Below are 22,124 nucleotides of genomic sequence, written 5' to 3' on the forward strand. Positions count from 1 at the left end.
CACTTAAACAATCCAGTCTGTTCCATTTGAACGTTTTAACCAGGCCTGTGCTGTGACATTTAGACACAAGATTAATAGGCAACTAAACACTAAAGGTGCGTGTAAGTCACACCAGAATAACGAATAAAAGGAAGACACGTGGATTTAACTTAACCAAAAAAAAACTTCAAAAAAAAGAACTAAAAGAAGAAAAAAAAACTGACCCTGTTCATCTTCTTTGACCGGAAAAATCATCGTATCCTCTTCGATGTTCCAAACCCATTTCTTGACATTGCTCGTGAAGCCTGTAACTGATGTACTTCTTTTGGATTTTTTTAATTAAGTTGCTCTATATGATTTGATTTGTGGAACTTTCTCCTTTTGGTTTTTTCTTTTCGTTTTCTCTATATGCTTTTGAGTTGGGGAATTATAACTGTTAAATATAGTTTCACAATTCGGATCCGGATTGAAATCTGAGTTGGGGTTATTTGTTTGAGTAGGAGACCATTTGGAAAAAGTTTGGAGTTATTCCAACTTTGAGACCTCCATTGATGGTCCTTCGAACTTGAAACAAATAACGCAGGTTATTATCGAATAGTTGTTGATTGAGAACGAACGATACTTGTTTTTGAGAGTTGGGAACTGAAATTTATATACTAATTTGAATAAATTGTCAAGAAAATTTCCAGACTCCATTGTTAGAGCTTGAGATGAAAGAACCTGGTTAAAAGACTCATGATTATTGTCTAGAAATTGGCGAGTGATATATTTTGTAGTTGAAATTGGCGAGTCAGAAAGAAAAGTAAGAAATTTCTAGGTGCCCAGATTTAAAGATGGAGATAATAGTAATGGAGTGAAAGATCTAAAAAATTAAAAGAAATATTACTCCGGCAAGAAGTATGAGTTTATTTTTTCGGACTATTTCACACGCTTAAAAATTGTGAGAAACACTTACCTGGTCATGTTAGTTTTTTGTGTCTAAATGACACAGTAAAGGCCTGGTTAAAGTGCTCAAATGGAACAAACTTAAGATGGACCGTATAAGTAAAAAGTGTGGACAACTTTAAGGGGTTGTTAATGTATTTTGCCTTCTTTTTAATATGGTAGTTCCATCTAATCATATTCATTATCCTTCATCTCCACTAAGTATAGAATCATTTAAAACAATACAACCTTTTCTTGCAGAATACACAGCACAGCCACAGAGAACTTACAGTTAGGGACTGAAGAAAGAGCCATAGCAATGATGTAGATTAGCTAGTCGTCAAGGACCTATTGATCCTAGCCGTGCACAATCAAGTGAAAAATAGCCCTTTCAGATAGTAAGTCAGAGAATCACAAAAACTACCTCTGAACTCTGGTTATTAGCTCTTTGATATATGGGACACAAGTGAAATTTAAATCCAATCAAATTGTAGTTGTCAATCTAGAAACCACGATTTTTCAGTGGAGCTGTTAATGAGTTGATCCATTCTTGAACAAAAGGCCTTTCTTTTTTGCTTCTTGCAGTGCAAAGCTTCATCCTCTAATTTCTAAATAGCTGCACAACAAGCAAAAAAAAAAAGAACAAGTTACTCGGCCAAGCACTTGGCACATTTGTCGTTTTACACAGGATAATTCAGCGTCATATAGTTAGAAAATCATCCTCATTTTAATTGCTGAGCAAGAGAAGGTCAATTTTCTAGTATTGTGAACCCCTGAAATGCCTTACTTCCTAGTACTAGCTACTTTGAGTGGAATACTCTTTCATTATCTTCTCCTATTTGGCAATACGTGATATAACTTTCTGAAACATTTTTTCCCCAAGTGATCACCGAGTTTTCTGCTAGTAGACCTGGCTAACCTACTAATTAATGTGCTTGTTGAAAAGATCCAAAGTACCTTGATAGATTGGATTAGCAAGGGAGTAGCATCGGCTAATTTATAGGTAACAGGATGCCATCCTTTCCGTTCACGCTCCTTGGAGGATAAAATAAGCCATTAGAAAACAGTTCAACAGTATATAGAAGTAGCGTATAGATTGGTATGGCATGTCAAGACCTTTTAGCAGAAGTTAAAAGTCAAAAGATCGACTAACAATAGAAGACAAAAAAATACTCAAACAGCACGGAGACTCACAACATACTGATCCCGCCAAAACTCAGGTAGCGGCTTTTTCTGCACAGTGATAAAGTAATTAAGGTGAGGAGTGAGAACCATGATAATATGAAGGTATGCTCAATGGGAACATACAAATGCAGAATTTTAGATATCATCAGAGTAGTTAACTTCTGTATACATTAGTTGGGTAGCCATAATACTTGTACAACCAGCAAATTAGAGGCACATGAGAAACTAATACTAATGGATTCAACTTTAACAATGATTTTTCTATTGCCTAGTCTTCGTCCATCTAAAAGAACTAAGGACCATCCATTTTTTCCTAAATTGAAAATAAAAAGGCTAAGATAACTTGTCTTGCAATGCTCATGAACTCCGGACCATCCATAAGCATCGTAAATCAAAATCCATATCCTAATTTTTCGAATAACAGTAAAGGTAGGTCAAAAAAAAGTTAACTTGCCTTGCAATGCAACTGAAACATAGGAAATAATCTTTCATCCTTCACAGCAATATCTGCATGCTTTCTGTTTAAAACAGCCCACTGCGAAAACAAAGTGAAATTGTTAAGTAGTAAGCTATACAACTAGTAATAATCAAAGATACATCTTGCCTTTTTGCTCAATTTCTCCTTTGAGAATTTCCTTATAAGGAGTTTACATTGAACTTCATGAAGCTAGAATTCATATTTCAGACCAATACCTGAGAACCTTTCCTCCAGCTTTGAACAGGAATAAGTGGATCCATTTTGGGGTTGTAGCGGCCTTCTTTTGTATCAGCAAAGCTGTTTTCATTTTTAAACAAAAGACGATTAGATAAATGAAGCATGAAGACTGTTCCGCATTTTAATTTGTGAAAGTAAGATGCTAGCTAGATATTTGGCTAACAAACTGGGTTCAGAAGTAATAGTTCTTTGAGAATGACTAGTGCGCTTCCAGGAAAGAACTAAAGCTTACTTATTACTTGATTTCTGACTACAGGAGCTTACTTATTACTTGATTTCTGACTACAGGAATAAATCATTTACTCAAGAAAGAGCAGAAATACCACTGTCTCTTACCTGTCAACAAAGCTATTTGGCGTAGACATTATGTAGTCGTATGTATAGCTGAAGTTGTACAAAGGTATGCAACTGAAATAACAAGAAAAAGCTGAAACAAATTAGATGGCAGTCACAACAAAACTGTTAATATAATGGATATTATTTCAGAGATATCAATGTTGGAAACAACATAATCGCATTGTTCTCTCAGACCAATGTGCCAAGTGCTCTTTTACAACAGATGTGGCCAATGATTATAGTGATCCTAAGTAAAAATCATCATCTGAATAGTTTATTCAAACAGAGTTTGACTATTTCAGACAATTTACCAAAATTAGCTCAGGAAACTAATAGTGTTAAGGGGTACAAATATGCAAAAGTAGCTTACCACTACAGTTTCTGATAAATTAAGAATCAATTAAGCTAACCATAGTACCAAATAAGTCAGCTTGTGCTACAAATTTGATAAAGGAAGATATTAGTGAATTATATCTCACCTGTCTGAAAGAAAAACAAATCGTTCATTGAGAGGATCCATCAATGCATGCTGAATTAAAATGCGCTCTGCCTGGATCATGCTTGCTTCTCCCCAATCTACCTGAAGGAAAAGACACTTGCTAAATATTGCTAGGCTATACGAAGTATGTGAAAGAGAAAAAGAAATGTAATATAACCACTCAAAAAATACAAAAAAGCACAAAGACAAAAAAAATGGAAAAAAAAAAAAGAAAAGTCATAAGGAGAAAAGAGATATTAACCACTTTTTAGACAAGGATAAAACATTTTATACCTGATATAAGCCAAACCAAAAACTGTTCCACTAGTGTTTCAGTAACTGGACATTGAATCATTGATTGCACGAAATTGAATAACAGGACCAACAATTCTTCAGCATGTTGGCTTTCAATGGGGATTTCCCTCTTTAAACCCTGTCTGAAACCAATAGTGAAGTGGATGGTCTGATGCTCAGCACAGTAGACAAAATTCAAGTAGCACGAAAATTTTCTTCTCAATCTACTCGATTTAAAATCAATCTGCATATACATGCTTATCTGTCCCACTAATAAAAGTGACCAAGCCTCTCTGTAATAGTAAACTATCCAATTCCATGTGCGAAAAATCTGAATTTTCAGTCATGTATGCAGCCTGACTCATGGGAAACTGGTTTAGTTCAACTCAGCACTTATGCAACAAGGGATTTTCCACTTTGATTTCCTTCTGTAGTTCCTTGTTCAACGAGTGTCCACTGTCCACAAATTGCCATCACATTATACCTAATTCCCACAAAGTAAAATAAGAAAAAAATCAGAAAGAGGTTCAACTTGGCTATCAAATTACAAAACAATAACATTACAAATTTCGCGCTTAATAGGTAGAAGCTGAGAAGAAAAATATTTGGGAGATCATAGACTATTCCACCTGAAAAATAAAGGTAACTATCCTAAACTGGCATAGTTTCTCTCATTATTATTAGTTGACAAAGAAGGCTGAAAAATTATAATAGAAGGCACTAGTTAAAAGGGAACCACATTGGGAAAAACGTCAGGCTGATCAAAGAAAGTAATTCAATAAGTAAAAAAAAGCATCACTCTGTTCCTAGTTCAAACTATATTCCTACCAGCAATAAGTAAAACAGTTCCAAATTTTAGTCCTCTTGAAGAAGTCAACTAATGAAAATAGTTAAATGACTCAAAATGTGTAGTAAGAGATAAAAGCAGATACACTAATTTTCCAATGAAGGGAAAACACTTAAACAGGACATGAAGACATGAACAATAATAGGACAAAGTTTTAAGGATTGTTTCATACCCAACTGCAACCAGGTATCTTCTTAAGACCCTTCTCACTCATTTTCTGACGCAACAACGCAACATCTAACCACCGATTTGCCGCAGCATAGATGTCTGACAAAAGCACGTAATTACCAGTATTTTGAGGCTCAAGTTCAAAAAGTCTATGGGATACCTCCTCCCCTACCTCAATGTCACAGTGTAGCTTACAAGCCCCTAGAAGTGCGCCCCAGGCACCAGCATGAGGTTCAGTGGGCATTGACCTTATAAGTTCATACGCATCTTTAAGTTTTCCTGATCTTCCAAGAAGGTCTACTACACATGCATAATGATCCGGAGAAGGCTTAGCAGGATATTTGTTTATCATTAGATTAAAGATGCGGCAACCCTCCTTAACAAGTTCTGCACGACTACAAGCAGTCAGAATTACCTTAAGGGAAACATCATCAGGCACAAGCCCCTCGTTCAGCATCCTATCAAAGAAAACTACAGCCTGAGAACCGCAACCATGAATAGACAGGCCTTGTATCATTGAACAGTATGATACTAGATCACGCTTAGGCATCCCCTCAAACAGCATTGTCGCCCTTTCCATATTCCCACATTTAGCATTCATATCCACAAGGGCTGCAGCTATATGCACTTGATTAAGATCAAATGAATTCTGGCTCATATAATGTTCTACCCAATTTGCCAAGTCCAGGCGACCTAATTGGGAACACGCACACATCAAACTTACCATTATAAACTCATCTGGCCTAACATTCATTGACAACATTTCATGGAAAATTTTGAGAGCTTCATTGGGCTGCCCGTTCTGAGCGTACCCAGATATCAAAGCAGACCAGGATATTATGTCTCTGTCAAAAGGCTGATCGAACAAGAACCTCGCTGATGCCATGTCACCAGCCTTAGCATAACCATCAATCATAGTAGTAAAAGATACCACATCTTTGCCAGTCATACTATCAAACAATTTCCTGGCACTAAGCAAATCACCAAACTTCACGAATGCACTAATCATTGCATTCCACGAGGCTATATTTTTATGGGGCATTTCATCAAATAATTTACTTGCTTGCGATAAATCACCAAAATATATATAGCCAACAACCATAGCAGTCCATGTAACCTCATTCCTTAGAGGCATTTCATCAAAGATTCTACGTGCATACTCAATCTGATTGCACTTCCCATAAAGATCAATCAAGCTGGATCCTACAAATACATCGCTATCAGTTCCGTATCTAACTATCAACCCATGAACGGCCTGACCATCCCTCAAAGCCAAGGCACTAGAACAAGATTTGACCAGCGAAGGAAAAGTATACTTATCAGGTATCACATTCATACTTCTTTTCATTTGTTTCAAGATAAGGAAGCAATCAGCAAAGGATGAATGTTTGCTATACCCTTTAATCAATGTATTCCAGACATAAACATTGGGCTGAATGACACGCTCAAATACACTTGTCGCATAAGAGACATCGGAGGAAAAGGTGTTACAGAGCGATATAAACTGGTTGATGATAAAATGGTCTTGCTCGTAGCCTTTTTGGATTATGTGGGTGTGGACTTGCTGAAGGTTTTTGACAGTTCTGCACGCTCTCAACAGATTCAGAAGCGGTATGGACAGTAAAAATGATGGTTCAGCAGAAGTTGTTAAGCATTTGCTAATCAAAGACATAACCTCAGAACTAGCAGGTGATAGTGCCTCCACATTGCTTCTTTTTCGTTGGAGATGAGGGCAGACTCCTCTAAGAGTGCAGAGCTTATTTGCTTTTTGCTTCCACTCCAATTATTCTACGGCGTGGACTGAGTAGTCTGTTATGTGTCCCACGATATATTATTCTTGATGCTTTATCACAAGACAAAAGAAGGAATCCTTTGTTGCCAGTAAATAGATGAAATTTCAACTGTTCAGAACACAGAAAGTATATCTGTTTAACCCAAAAAATAGTTTTCAAGGTCAAAGCAATAATTTTATATGACGAGCCACAAGCAACCGATTCAATCCGAAAGATATAAAATTTCGTTAATACAACGTGATAGAGAGCAATATACTATAAATTACAATGTATAGAATTGTAGAGAAGAAAATTAGATTCCCCTGATAGTGGTAAAAGTATGTCTATTTATAGGGCTAAATCTAAATAACTAGTCTCCTTGAATTATGGGTCCATTATGAGCATTTACTCAGTCCATCCATTACTTTTGGAAGACTTGTAACAGCTGTGTAAATGCTGGAATTCCGTAACTGATGAGTTAATTTCGTAATTAATGAGTCAATTTCGTGCCTGTTGAGTCAATCTCGTGCCTGTTGAGTCAATCCCGTGCCTGTTGAGTCAATCCCGTGCTTGTTCTGGGCTATTTCATGATGATCAGTTCTGAGGCTAACAGGCACGATACGAGTATGGTCGGTCCCGGGGGTGTTTCACATATCATCTTTACATATCATTCTTCACTTTTCTTCAAACTTTGTGACACATGTCGCCATTTAATAGACCCACATGGTGAGTCTAATTTTTACTAATACAGATAGTCCCCCCACTTTTTGGTTACTCACTATGATGTTACCGGGAAGTGGAAGATTTTATCTTTTTCATCCTTGCCTCTGCCTCATTAAAAACCATGCCGGAAAAACCCAATAGAGACAAAAACCGGACGAAGGAAAAAACAGTGCAGAACTTAAAGATTCAGATGATAACTTCACTGCTTATGTTCCATTCGTAAATAATCTGTTGGTTTACCCCTGTCTTGTTTCGAGGTTTGAAGACAAATCTTTAATTAATATTATTTGATATATATATATATATATATATATATATATATATATATATATATATATATTTCGGCTTTATTTTCTGCCTATTTTAATATTTGGGTTTTTGTTTTACCCTTTAACTTTGCATTAAAAATGCTTCAATGCTCCGTGACTTTTTTGAATAAGCACGAATTATAAAAGAGGGCCCTTTTATGAACGAAACTTAATGAAGAAGACGTCTCAACTTCATAATGGTGTAAATATACAAAAGAGAGATAGGAATTTTCACATGTTTTTCTTTAACAATGTTTTGAAGAAAGTTTTGACATTTAACTTTCATAACATTTCACATGTGTTTGTGTATCGTCTATAACTCATTTTGCAACTGTTTTTTCTTTCAACAGATTCGATATAAGCTTGCACTCATAACTGTTTTTCTTTTGAAACAGTTTTTTTTTTAAATTAGTACAAGGAGATAACTATTTGTTTACAATAGTTTTAAATATAAGGGTACGAATTTTTACCCATAACTATTTTTATTGATAATAGTTTTCAAATGAATACAAGGGTAATGCTTTTTCATCCGTAACTGTTTTCAGTTACAACAGTTTTTGAGTAAGTACAAAGATGTGCATTTTTAACCGTAACTAATATTCTGCCTTTAACCTTTTTTGAAACATTCGTTTATATTTTACCCAGCTCTCCAAACAAGAGGACCTACTTGTGCTAAGCAAATTTTGAAAAAGCGGCAAAATTCAAGTATAACTGGGTCAATGGCAGGATTAAATCTCAAAGTAAAGGGATAAGTATAAACGAAAGAGAATCCAATTCTGAAAGAAGAAATTCTCTGGTTTGGGGCAGGAATCATCATACGAAGATTATCTCTCCAATTACAATCTTTCCTAACAGTGGGAATCACAAGTTCAGTTATTAAAGAAGGATAGGTGTCAGCTTTTTCTAAATTTTTAACTTGTTCTTAGAGAGATCTTCTATCATTCCCAAAAGATAAATCATTGGGTACGATTTCTTCAACTAAAGGTTCCTGAGTAGGTTCAGAAAGTTCTTTACCTTTAGAAGAGGGGGTCTTTGGGATAGAACTCCTAATACCAGAAGAAGAAGAAGCAGAACCAGATGAACCACCACGAGTGGATCCTAGGCTCAAGCTCCGAAGCCCACCTCCTCTGCCTCTCCTATGTCTTACGGGGGCATTGGGGAAGTGATCTAGAATTGGAACTTTTCTAGGGTTAGGGTTTGGAGATGACATTGTTGAAGAAGGATGAACTAAAGGGGAGAAAAAGCAAAAGTGAATAATAAATTGCTTGTTGAAGATCTATGAAGAAGAAGACAAAAGAAAGAGGGTTAAATATGTTTATAATGACAACCGTCAAACTTAGAAGTGTAATGATGGAAAGCCTATAATAAAGGCCACTATCACTTCGTGAATAGTGGGAATGAAGAAGTCTTGAAAAAAGGGTGCAAAATTGCAGAACCAATCAGAAAGTGACACGTGTGTAGAGCATTAAATAAAAGGTGACACGTATGCAAAGCATTAATTAGAAGAGACAATTGAAGCGTCAGTACTGTCATAGTATTAATTACGGCAAAAATTCCCTTTTTATGAAGATCCACTTCCCAGATATTTAATTGATAAATAAATGGAAAGTGGGGGACTATCTGTATTGGGAAAAAACTGAATTTACATTGAAGGTGATGTGGCATGACACGAGGACTGGTCAAATGGTCAAAACATGAAGATCAGTTAAGAAGCACGAGTGACAACAGATACGGAGAAAAGAAAGCTAAATAGGCACGAGAGGCAATTCGAATAATACAGGTTTCGTACCTATTTAGGTCATTTAAAGCCAAGAGATCAGAAGGCATTGAAGACATGGATATGATGACGAAAAGGAGTCCAAATTCAATATTAAATACCCAATACGTTAGAGAATTGGTATTAAATAGGAATGATTGTGTAACGTCTTATTTAATGTCATTTATTGCTCATAATTGTCACATTAAGACTAAGGTATTACTCTTTTACTTAGAATCAACTATAAAAGGAGGAGGTCTCATCATTTGTAAGGACAGAGGATATCATCAACATTACATTGGAATACAAACCTATTTACTGCTTATTTGTCATTCTCAAAAAGTCTATTATTTCTTTTTCGGCTCCTGATTATCAGTAGCCCGAATTTCTATTTGTCTTTAGCTTTGATCAAAGAATCATATTTTTGGTTAAACAATATCACAGCTGTGTGACTGAGAATAAAAGGTGACACACACACGTGTATATGGAGATAACTAAAGTACAAGAAAACAAAGTATAGTGCGGCAAAGCCCTCAAACTTCCACAACTCTGGAACCTAAGAGTTGTCGAAAACTAACCCTTTAAATCGGAGCTACAATATCTTCACTAAAGTTTACTTGTTTATATCTTTTATCTTTTTGGTGTAAATAGATTGTCATAGAAAATGAGTATCTTGTAAGTATGTTTGTCCTAGAAATCTCTTCGTTCTAGAGTTTTATGAATGTACAATTACCTTTTGCTCAAAAAAAAAGGCAACCTTTCAATCATAAAATATAGGTACCCGCCCCGTGTAGTTCTTGTTAACAGCACTATCATAGGCTCTCTTATCTCTTGAAATTAAGGTCCCAGCACTAACACTCTCTTGACTAATTCATATTATTTAGGCTGGATTTTGCCTGAAGGTGTACATTTGGATTTTTAGGAGTTGGACCATATGTCACAAAAATTAAGTTTCACAATCTAACAAAACCATACCCAAAAAGAAAAAGAGTGGAAGGTTGGACAAGAATGGTGTTGTGTCTTTTATTTCCCTTTTTACTCACCAAGCAACTATGGAAAAAAGAATTTTAACGAAGATTCAGAATGTAACCGACTTTTTGATCTTATGAATGTAAATTAGGTAGAAAATAAACCGAGAAACAAACATCAAACAGACTTCAGCTAGCAGCAAAGAGCGAGTCCAATGGCTGCTTTGGCCAAAGATGGGAGGGAGGGGAGAGTCGAGGCTCCTTTTTCAGGGCAGTCAGGTCAGAGATCCCAAACTTTCGAGCTAACACTACTACAGCTATCAATTTGTCACTTACTGGGTTCGAAATTTTTGCACATATTCAATGAATTTCTTATGACAAATATAGGGTTTGGACCAAAGTTACTGGGTTCGGCCGAACCCGTAACACGTACTGTGGCTCCGCCCCTGATAGTGACCCTTTCCTTAAGCTATATAGCACTGAACATCAATATCTATACAATACCTAGTCCCTAGTCAGAGACATAAGTAGGAGGAGATACAGTGCATTTTCTTTTAATGACGGTGTTGTTCGGGTTAACTTACACGCACTTTGACTATTCTACTGGGTACCTACTATCTCCATCAACATAGGTACCGAATAACTCTATCTACCAAGGATTAGCCAGATGAGAAAAGATCGCCTCGTATTTCTTTTTTTCTTTTTTTTGGATAAGGTAAATGACCTAGTGTTTTTCCTCTGCTGGGACTTGAGAGCTCATGATTCTCCGCGCACTTTATTGACCATTAGGCCATACCCTTATGTTGGTATTATCAACTATAATGCATACATATATGTGCCTAGGCTAACTACACCATCAACACACATATCAACTATAAAAAGACAAGTAATATGGAACACATTTTACCAAACTAATTTACATTTAGCTATCCCAATACTTCATATCATGCAAAGTTTCATCTTTTGCTCTTAGAGACAATTTTCACTTCCACTTAGAAGTTAGAACCACACCCCCCACGCCCAACCCCGTTTTGTTCTATTTTTTTCACATATCACCGTAAAGGGTTTCCAAAGGAAAGAAATTTAGAGACCAAATGCATTAAAAGAAGAATAATTAAAATCAGAAAGCAAATATAAAGAATTAGAAAGTAGTGAAAAATAGGAAAAGAGCAAAATACTAGCAATATAAAATGCCGATAAATACCAAGCAACGCGCCGACGTGATTCTCCGACCGACCAGCGGGGAGACAATAAACGCCGTTGCTATGCTTGCTTTCAATCCTCTTTTAGTTCAAAGCCTAGCTTGGCTCCCTTTGGGTTCGTAAAAATTCACCTGATGTTTTGAGATTACCCACCCAAGTTCTTATAATTATTTTTCGACCCCAAAAAGTTCAGCGGACTTTTTTCTTACCTAAAAGGGCCACATATGCCAGTGAACTATGCGAATTAGGACAGATATGCATGTCGTTAATAGTTTGGCACATATATGCCCAATCAGTCCAATATTTGCTCATTCATGCCCTTAGTTTAACGGAACCACTATTTTGTCTTTCTTAAATAATTAATAACCGGATCCAACCAAAATCTACTAACCCGATCCGTTAGGACCCGACCCACCCTTATTTCAAAGATATTTTTTGATATATTATTTTTGTTTGATTGAGAAATTGTGTGATAATCATATTTATTTGTTTGAGTAATTTGATAATCGATTTTTTTTGTTATACATCATTTCGGGAAGTAATCCTGCTAAAAGTAGTAATTGATATGTATTTATTATTTAAATAACATAATATTCGAATTAATTTGTGCTTCTTTCAATCATTTTACCATCTATTTTTATTTTTTTCACAAGATACAAACGGATTGGTGATTTTTTTACCTATATGAAATACTCCTATAATATCCAAGAAAATAGATTTTTTCCGGTTTTTTGCCATTTTATAAGATTTTTGTAGAATTTTTTTAATTGTTTGTATTTTTGTGCACGTTTAATTTTTGTTAAAAAATCATTAAAAATGTCAAGAATACCATACATTGCATTTAGATTTTTGTTTTTATATTTTAGGATTAATTAATTCATTAATTGCTTTATTAAAAATGAAAATTACAAAAATGGCTCATTTTTACATTTTTATCGTTTAATTTTTAGATTGATGATTTTTCCCTTTTAATTTAAGATCAAGTAATTGTTATAAATACTATAGTTAGATAATTAGCTTAATTTTACAATTTGGATTAATTTAGGATTTTAATTAAAGAAAAAGAAAAAGAAAAACAAAGGAAAAAGGAATAAAAGAGGTAATTGGAAAAAAGGGGTTTTAATATGAATTTGAGTTAATTCTTTGTACCAAATTGGCCCAATTCTTCCCTAAACTAACCCAGATCCAAGCACAAATTCGAACCACGGACCCGAGAATGCCTAACACCTTCTCTCGGGTTAACAGAATTCCTTACTTAGAATTTCTGGTTCGCAGACTTTTAAAAATAAAATCGAAACTTCCTCGATTTGGGATTTAAAATAAACCGGTGACTTGGGACCCCAAAAATTAATAATCCCAAGTGGCGACTTTGAAAAAATAAATAATCTCATATCAAATAAAGTCACTTCAATTGGAAAAACTCTCTTATATCCCCCACGGGCGGGTAAAAAGAAGGTGTGACAGCTATGGCGACTCCGATGGAGACTCGAGGTTCGGCCGGTTCGGGGCCACTAGCTGCAATAGATCTAGCCCGATTAGCTTTTGGAACAAGCTTGAATACGATTCACCAATAGGGGTGAACTGATTCTTTCTGACAGGCTATCTTGGGCGAGGATTGTATTGGGGATCATTTGATTGAGGATTATATGGAGTTTGGTAAGGATGGGCATTTCTAGAAGGTGGAGCTTGGTTTTGTATATAATGTTGTGGCCGCGTGCAAGGTTGCGTGTTCATCACCGCATACCAACAAAACCAACCACCTGAACAGACATTGGCTAATTTGCTCACACCGCAACCTTGTTAGTTTTGAGACATTTAACATATAGGAAATCGCACATTGGGATGCAATGCATCTAACAGTTAAACGCTTCTACCATGTGTTTGAAAGGTTGCATGTTACATCCCGGCCTTAACTAACCTTTCAGTATGTACCTCTTTTCTTTTATTTCTGCCTCTCTTAATCACTCTTGATTTTTTTCAATTCGTTTTTGTCGCTCTATTTTGGCACTCACTTTTCTTTTTTCTTTTTTTTTTTTGTTTTCTTTTCTTTCTTTTTTTTTCAACTCAATTTTTCTTTCTTTTTTTTTAAGTTTATTTTTCACTCAGCTAATTCTATGGTTATGATCGAATCCGATGAGGATTGCCTATGTATCATGATGCCGTATGAATCAGATCTTGCGTAGTTCGGGAAAATTGAGAAAAGCTAACTCTTCTTTTTACTTTTTATAAAATTCAGACCATGAAAGCTTTAAGCAAAAGAAAAACATATTTTTTTTGAATTTTATTTTTGTTTTGCTGTTTTTGTTTTGTTTTGTTTTTTTTTGAATTTTCGAAAGAAATGCTTTAAAAGAAGAAAGGAAATGCTTTTTTTTGGATTTTTTTATTTTGATTTTGATTTTATTTATTTTTTTAAAAGAAAGACTTCTAAAAATTCCTCTTCTTTTGATTTAAACTTTGAAAATTTCAAAAGTAAAAGGAAGATATTTTTGTTTGAATTTTCATTTGTTTTCACTTTTTCTAAAGAGGAAAGAAAATATTTTTGGATTTTGGATGTTGCTTCTTAATTTTCGAAGGAGGAACTTTTCAGAAAATATTTTGGATTTCTGAGTTTATTTATTTATTTATTTTAAAAAAAATTACAAAAGTACTTCTAAAGAAAAACGAAAATATTTTTTATTGAACTTCAATTTTTTAAAATTATTTTTTTTTTGAAAGAAAGACTTTAAAACAAGGAAAAGAAATTTTTTTCTTCTTGTTTTTTCTTTTGATTTTTTTTTTTTGAATTTTTGGGAAAAGATTTCTTAAAAAGGTAGAAAGAATATTTTTTGGGGGGATTTTTCGAAAGAAGGATTTTTAAGGAAACATTTCGGATTTTTGAGTTTATGTTCTTTCTTTTTTTTAATTTTTTTCTTTTTTAATTTATTAAAGTACTTTCAAAGAAAGTGAAAATATTTTGGACTTGGAAAGAATAGACACAGCGGTGGCATCATCTTCTTCACAAAAAGAACAACTCCTCCATTCCAACACCCCTGAAGCTTAATCCGCCGCTTGTCACACCTCCTTTTACCTACCCCGGAAGGGCATAAGGGAGTTTTTCCAATTTAAGTGACAATCGCAACGGGATTATTTATTTACAATTCAGAGTCGTCACTTGGGATAATTTATGGTGTCCCAAGTCACCGGTTTAAAATCCCAAATCGAGGAAATTTGACTCTATATTAATGTCTGCGAACACAGAAATCCGGGAAAGGAATTATGTTAACTCGGGAGAAGGTGTTAGGCACTCCCGAGTTAGTTTCGTGGTTCTAGCACAGTCGCTTTGATCGTACTTGGCTTAATCAAATTGTTTAATTACTGATTTTAGAACCTATGTGCATTTGCCGCTTTTAATTAAGAAATTATCTTGAAATGGGTCACGCGTACGTGTACCCATTTGTTTGGCGCGTCAAAAATCATGTCACGCGAACGTGTCCACAATTAATAACGCTTTATTAATATTAAGATTGTTTTGTCCAAAGTTGCGCGAACACATACTTTGGTCTTAATTTTGGAACCCATAATTATGACACGCGAACATCATGGTGGACGGCCTAAACATGCTCCTAGAGGATTCAAAATAAAACAAACAAAATAAATGAGGGCAATATAACCACTCAAAATCTAATTTCTTCAAAATAAGATGAACAAACGAATAAACGAATGAGATCTTTAACACAAATTCAATAGCTAAAAAAACAAAGATCAACTGCTTGTTATTAAGTGATTCTTTCGTCTCAAAGCCAAATCAGAAACTGCCTCAAACAGATACCCCAACTTATCATTCTTAACCAAATTTCTTGTAAGAAACACACAAAAATGGCATCAACTTAATGATCTAAACTCGAAAGATTAATACCACCCAAGATTAGTTTTAGTCCCAATAAGTTTTCAACCTAAATTTACAAGCTCAAATAGATTAGTCTCATACCAAAACAGATTTTTTTAATCAAGCAGGCTATAAATCATCACATGACATTGAATCTACTAGCCCAATAATGCACAGATCTTAGCAAGACGGACTTGAGATATTGATCTCCTTTCAAGCTCAATTTCGACTAGATGCGTTACTGATCATAATTCGCGCAACAGTCAGATTTTAGTCATAAACATGCGACAAGCAAATCTACACTCGAATACAACTTTAAACATGGCCACTTGACTCAAGACATAACAACTTTCACCAAAATACTACTTCTAAGTTTACTCGGCTATTGGAATCAGAAAACAAATTCAGAAACTAGTATTCTCTTTCCACATAGACCAAAGAAAACAATTTTTAATCCATTTAAGCCCCCGGCTCTCATTATCAGTTAATCACACCTTCAAAATAAGAGTGAAAGAGTTGAACCTGAATAAGAGCTTTTCAATTACTTCTGTTTGGAAGCTATTACAAGCAAATCTGGCGCTGGAATTCGAACCTCCAGTAGCAAGCGAGCAAGACAACAGTAGAAATTGATTCGGTACCAACGAACTTGAACCTCACGAACAGTCTGTCGTCCTCAGCTAACCTCCATGTTTTCGGAACTCAAAATTAGAGTGGAAACTTGGAATCTTTGTGTATTTTCGAATTTGGAGTCAAATTGAAACTAAGAAGAACTGAAACTTTTTTTTTCTTCGGATCTGTGAGCGAGAGAACCGAGTGAGGAGATTAGACAGAAAAATGGTGAAACAGTGGTGGTTCGTCGGAGGTACGGCAGCGGCGAAGTGAGACGAGGTGAGGGAGCTGCTGTTGGTTTTTGGTCTTAGAGTGCAGAAGAAGATGGGTCTTTTGTTCTAATGGTCCAGTAGAAAAAGCTCAGGGGAGGGGGTCCCTTTTTTGGTGTTCTGCGGCGCTGCTTCTCCTCAGGCAGTCTTTTTATTTTTGTCTCTTTTTTAGCTCATTTAGGCGTTACGTGTTAGTTTACTTTTATAGGTTTAGGGTTTTAGGTTATATTTAGCTCAAGGATATGGGCGTAGTAATTATGGGCTTGAAAACTATGGGTTAGGTCCAAAAATTAAACTTAAACATGAGTTGTTTGAGCTCGAATTTTATTTTTTCCCAGCGAACGAAATTAAAAATACGATCTCATTTAATAATTATTCCTACTTAAGTAAAATAACTGTTAAAATAAGACTGACCGTTAAAAAAAATCTATTTTTTTGGTATTTTCAAATATCATATTAAAATAAAAATAAGGTACTATTTTTGTATTTTTAGTTTTACGAAAGGCATATAAACTAAAAGCAACTAAAAAGAATAAATATTTTTGTAATTTTCATTTTTTTTATAAAATAAAGAAAAAGAGTCAAAATTAATTGAAATATCAATATTATGCCGAAATTAAATATTTACATGTTAAAATATAAAAAATCTTGGGGAGGGTCAAAAATCACATATCTACACCGCTCCCCTACCATCCCTGAAACCAACGACTCATTTTGCTTCATCACCACTTCAGCCATGAAAACTTCACTGAAATCACTATGAAAACGATCTTAAAACTGTTCATCAACCAACCATTAAACCACACGAAAAGCAGTCCCAAAAATGCAGCATTTCTCCTTCCCAAACCAGCTTCAAAACACTCCAAAAGACCTGAGATAGCAGCTGAAAACGTTGCTCCATCACCTCTTTATGGTAGGCATTCGGTTGAGGTCTCCGTTTGAAGATTCCGATTGCGGGTCTATTCTCGTTGTAGTAGCTCCTACTCGAACTCTTAAAAGGGTTTTTTGATGTACTGAAGACAATTTATTTGCTAAAGGTTATTGTTTCTCCCTTTTCTTTATATTATCTTTGATTTGTTGTGATTTTCCATGTTTATTATGAAATCTGATGTTTAGACTTAGTAAGTACTGCTCTTCTATTCCCTTCTATTTTTTTGAGCTTTTATCTTGCATAAGTTGGTATTGTTGGTTGCAATTATGTTTGATTCGTTCTTTGGGTACTAATGTTGTAGTGGGCTTTTGGTTTGATGTTGCCATACTTCTTTAGATAGTAAGGTTTGGCCTTAGACAAGAGGGGTTGCTCTGATGGTAAGCAACCTCCACTTCCAATAAAGAGGTTGTGAGTTCGAGTCTCCCCAAAAGTAAGGTGGGAAGTTCTTGGAGGGAAGGATGCCGGGGGTCTATTTGGAAACAGCCTCTCTACCTCAGGGTAGGGGTAAGGTCTGCGTACACGCTACCCTCCCCAGACCCCACTAAGTGGGATTATACTGGGTTGTTGTTGTTGTTGTTGTTGTTGTTGTTTGGCCTTAGTTATTAGTTTTGAGCTTCTGAATGATAAAAGCTACATGTTGGTTTTATTTTATTTTTATTCTTCAAGTAAACCATCCCTAGAGTCGCCAGAGCTATCACACATCCTTTTACACACCTGAGGGTATACAGGGGAATTTTCCAATTAAAGTGACATTATTCGAAATGGGATTATTTTATTTATTTTATCAGAGTCACCACTTGGGATAATTTAATTGGTGTCTCAAGTCACCGATTTATTTATTTTCAAATCCCAAATCGAGGAAATCGACTTTATTTAAAAGTCTGCGAACCAGAAATTCTAGATAAGGAATTCTGTTAACCCGGGAGAAAGTGTTAGACATTCCCGGTTTATTTTTAAAAGTGAACCTATTTTATATCAATTAGCTAAAAATAAAAAATATTTTTGTAATTTTTTATTTTGTGACAAAATAAAGTAAAAGAGTCAAAACTTATTGAAATAGCGATATTAGGCCTAAACTAAGTATTTATATTCTAAAATATGTAAAATCTTGGGGAGGGTCAAAAATCACATGTCTACAGAGAGAAGAGACGATGAACCTCTTCGAAGAGAGTGGATGCATCATTAAGGTTGGCGACGTCATCAACCTCGGTGAAGCAGTCCCAGAAAGGATCTTCTCCACCGAGGGCTATGCTCGGATTAGGCGTTCACAGAGATTGGGCTTCCTTTATTGCTTCCTTGGAATATGATGGTAGAAGATGGGAGTGACCCATTATCATGTCCCCGAGCTCCTCGCTCGGGGCGCTCTGATTAATTTCGTCTCTTTCAGCACTTGTCCCCTATGGCATACTTGTTGAAGGAGGGGGAAAGATCTCGATCTCGGGAGACTTGAGGGCTTTGCCCAAGTCTTTTTTTCGGAGTTCCTTCGCCATGAAGCAAAGTTTTTGGTTCAAAGGGTTTGGCGGCCTCGACTGGTTTCCTAGTTCGGGGCACCAATGCCGATTCTTCACCCTTGTTCTCTTTGCCCTCTAGGAATTGGATGGCAAAATCCAACTCCACGTGGATAAGCTTCTTCCTTAACTTTCGAGAAGGGGCCCACTCCTCTTGGAGATATTCGGGCTTTGAAGCCCTCTTTCTTTTATTGTCTTTCCCCGATTTCGAAATCGGAGACTCGGTCTCTTCCCCTGAAGGGGCTAGCCTCATTTCGAAGACGTCTCTCATGCCTGCACAAAATAAGCATGAGTAAGGTAACATCACCGATAAAAAAAAATCATCAAAGAGCCTATGGAGAGAACTTACCATGATGATTGGCCTCTCATTGGCCCTTTGATAATTCGCACCATTTGCGCTCATCATATGAGGAGGTTGCAGCTAACTTTCGGACCCAGTCCTCGAGGTCGAGGACCGCATGGGGGGTCCAAGCAACAACTACAAAAAAGGCAAATGCATTACGAAACACGGAAGTGGAATACAAGAAGATATTTGAAAAAAGGAATTCGCTTATGATTGAAGTTCCATCTCTCCTGGAACGGTATTTTCTCTCTAGGGATGACGTCTGAGGTCCTTACATCTGACAAACCGGCTCATCTAGCCTCGATTTTATCCTCGTCGTTACTAGCAAAGAAGGTTTTCTTTGACCGGCATTGAAGCTCGATGACCCTCGAAACAGCTGAGGCCGATATAGCCGTATGAGATGGTTAAGGGTAAACTCTAATCCCTCGGCCTTGCTGGAGAAGTAGCGCAACATAATCATGATGCACTAAAAGGAGGGATGGATCTGTCCGAGAGTAAACTCGTACCTTTTGCAGAAGTCGAGCACTACCGGATCGAGGGGACCCAGTGTGAAAGGGTAAGTGTAAACACTCAAGAACCCCTCCTCGTGAGTAGTGATGCTTTCCTCGGGGTCGGGGATCTGTACCACGACCTCGTATCCCCAGTCGCAGTCCTTCTTCACGACCTTAAGATGCTTCCTCGATATCATATTGATATATCGAGATGCATGTTCTCGTGGCCTGGGATATTGGGAGGATTTTCGATATTGAAATCCTTCTTTATCATACAGGGGACGGGTATGATCTCGTTAATGGCCGGCGCCACCAGCTTGGCCGCCCGGGAAGAAGAAGAAGATGCCTTCTCTTTTTGGGGAACTGTCTTAGAAGTTTTGGCCATGGTTTTAAAGATAAAAAGATGTAGCAGGTAGCGGAATGTTGTGTTTGATGGAGTTTGGCTTTTTCCGGCACTTAACGGGCGGTGGAAGCAGGAGGTGAGATTAGCGAGATGAAGAGAAGAGGAGAACGGAAAATTTTCAGTGGAAGGGTAAAAGTTCTTAATACAATGAAGGAGCCCTGTATTTATAGATGAAGCGGCGACGGTTCGTCGGCGCTAGTAGCCGACCATCACTGGCACGCATTTAATGTTTTGGGGAAGTGTGTCGATGAGACGTTTTCGGTCACTTCGAGCGCCTACGTCACGGAGATGACATCATCACCTGAGACTCCGAAAATCAATGTTCAAAACATTTCTTATCATTTTATTCTAAGAAACGCAGGGACTATCTATATACGGTAGAAATCAGGTGCACCTGATTTCCCGGGCTCGAGGGGTTGCTTTGAGCCCAAGTTCGGGTAAGATCGAGTTCGAGCTTGATGGACCAAACTCGAGCTCGAATGACAGAGGTTAAGGCTCGAGGATCGAAGTGCGGGATGAGTATGGAAGTTTGAGTGTGCTTAACCCCAAGATAATGCCGTTATGGATCTGTAAAAAAATGAGTGAGATTCCTGCCACGTCCCCAAGATCACAGCGTAAATCTCGGAATAGATTTGTACTAATTCGTACTAGGTAGTTAGACAACTGTCTCAATAAGATTCTTTACTATAAATAGAAATGTACCTTATTTAGGGTTCCTCTATTATGTAAAGGGGACCCAAATCATTTGAAAAGATCATCTAATCATTAGCAAAGAATATACTCTCTTACTTTTTTGTTCATTGTTCATTAGAATTGTCCTTTAAGCTTTTTTATTATTGCTTTATTATTCTTGATCCATCTCGAGGTCACTTTGGCCCGAGGTCGATATTGTCTAGCAACACTGGTTTTATTTACTCATTTCTTTCATTTATACGTTATACTTTTTGATTATTAATTGGTATTGAACTAAATCACATATCTTTAAAATCACAAATCAAGTTTAATTGTTACTCGTATTTTCGAGTTAAACAGAGTACAAATCCATTACTTTAACAGATCGACAATTTTCAACTATGTACATATGAGTCATTCTTGTGGATAGCAAATATAATTCTCTAAAGCAACAAAAATTTGGCTTTCATAAATTAGGACACACCGCCGTAGGGTGTGTTGGAACGATATGGTTTATTCATCAACAACCAGAGGTCTATCACACTAACATCATCAACTATGTTTTACACGACATGGATCATGAATTAGTTAGATAAGAGATTTTTGAACGCTAAATACTTGAGTCAAACAAAAAAACTAGGTCCCAATTATGATTACGCTTCAATCGAGTTATTCTATTCCACTACTTAAGAAAGAAAATATCTTAAATAAAAATATTTAATAGCATGGCAATACATTTATACAAAACTTCTATGCCGAGCACACACAATGCAACCACAATCAAGTGAAATTCAATCCACGAAATAATTATTTGATCTATGGACAACATCATTATAGTAAAGGTCATAATGACAGAGGAGTCATTACCGCAAGGCATGGAGGGAGAGGTCATAGGTGTCTATACCGTAAAATTAATTTTCGACGGAATAAAAAGACATATATAATAGAATCGTAACCATAGGATACGACCCTATCGAAATGTACACATTTATCTTATACATTATGGGGATGGTTAGAATAGATATTTTTATATCCCAGAGGAACTATAATTGGAGATACCATTATTTCGATTTTTTCTTCAATGTAAAATCAATTCTCACCAATTCTTCTATTATTTATAGAAAAAATACATATTTAGGTCATTATTAATCATTTGATATAGTATTCAATAGGAATTTTTACATTTCTATGCCATATAGTAAACTATATTACCCTCCATGCTTAACCTTTAATATAATTACCTTCTATATATCTAATTACCATTTATGTACCATTTTAGAATTTTAATGGTATTAATTATTATCCTAATTTTACTCAACCGTATATTCCCACTCCCCCAAGTTTCTCTCTCCAAATCCCCACGATTTCCTCTTCAATC

General features: G+C 36.1%; 2 protein-coding genes across 5 annotated transcripts; both read right to left on the reverse strand.

The window, feature by feature from the left end:
• Positions 1 to 1,022: 1,022 nt before the first annotated feature.
• Positions 1,023 to 4,395, reverse strand: LOC107766390 (glycosyltransferase BC10). 2 transcript variants are annotated; one of them, XM_016585184.2, is made up of 8 exons: positions 3,912 to 4,395; positions 3,619 to 3,715; positions 3,140 to 3,211; positions 2,782 to 2,863; positions 2,543 to 2,623; positions 2,098 to 2,136; positions 1,861 to 1,938; positions 1,023 to 1,519 (listed from the first exon to the last, which is right to left on the reverse strand). In XM_016585184.2, the coding sequence occupies exons 1-8, from the start codon at positions 4,165 to 4,167 to the stop codon at positions 1,505 to 1,507; spliced, it is 720 nt and encodes a 239-aa protein (XP_016440670.1). In that variant the 5' UTR covers positions 4,168 to 4,395; the 3' UTR covers positions 1,023 to 1,504. The 2 variants fall into 2 exon arrangements, with proteins under 2 accessions (XP_016440670.1, XP_016440676.1); XM_016585190.2 differs by having other exon boundaries at positions 3,619 to 3,719.
• Positions 4,258 to 16,573, reverse strand: LOC142161642 (putative pentatricopeptide repeat-containing protein At5g37570). Of its 3 annotated transcripts, none has more exons than XM_016585170.2 (3): positions 16,043 to 16,573; positions 4,931 to 6,827; positions 4,258 to 4,395 (listed from the first exon to the last, which is right to left on the reverse strand). In XM_016585170.2, exons 2-3 carry the CDS (start codon positions 6,596 to 6,598, stop codon positions 4,390 to 4,392), a joined length of 1,674 nt encoding a protein of 557 aa, XP_016440656.1. In that variant the 5' UTR covers positions 6,599 to 6,827; positions 16,043 to 16,573; the 3' UTR covers positions 4,258 to 4,389. The 3 variants fall into 3 exon arrangements, with proteins under 3 accessions (XP_016440656.1, XP_075074322.1, XP_075074323.1); XM_075218221.1 differs by having other exon boundaries at positions 4,931 to 6,851; positions 16,043 to 16,443; XM_075218222.1 differs by lacking the exon at positions 4,258 to 4,395 and having other exon boundaries at positions 4,925 to 6,827.
• Between the last annotated feature and the right edge of the window lie 5,551 nt (positions 16,574 to 22,124).

This window comes from Nicotiana tabacum, chromosome 7, assembly GCF_000715075.1.
Source record: "Nicotiana tabacum cultivar K326 chromosome 7, ASM71507v2, whole genome shotgun sequence".
Classification (NCBI taxonomy): Eukaryota; Viridiplantae; Streptophyta; class Magnoliopsida; order Solanales; family Solanaceae; genus Nicotiana; species Nicotiana tabacum.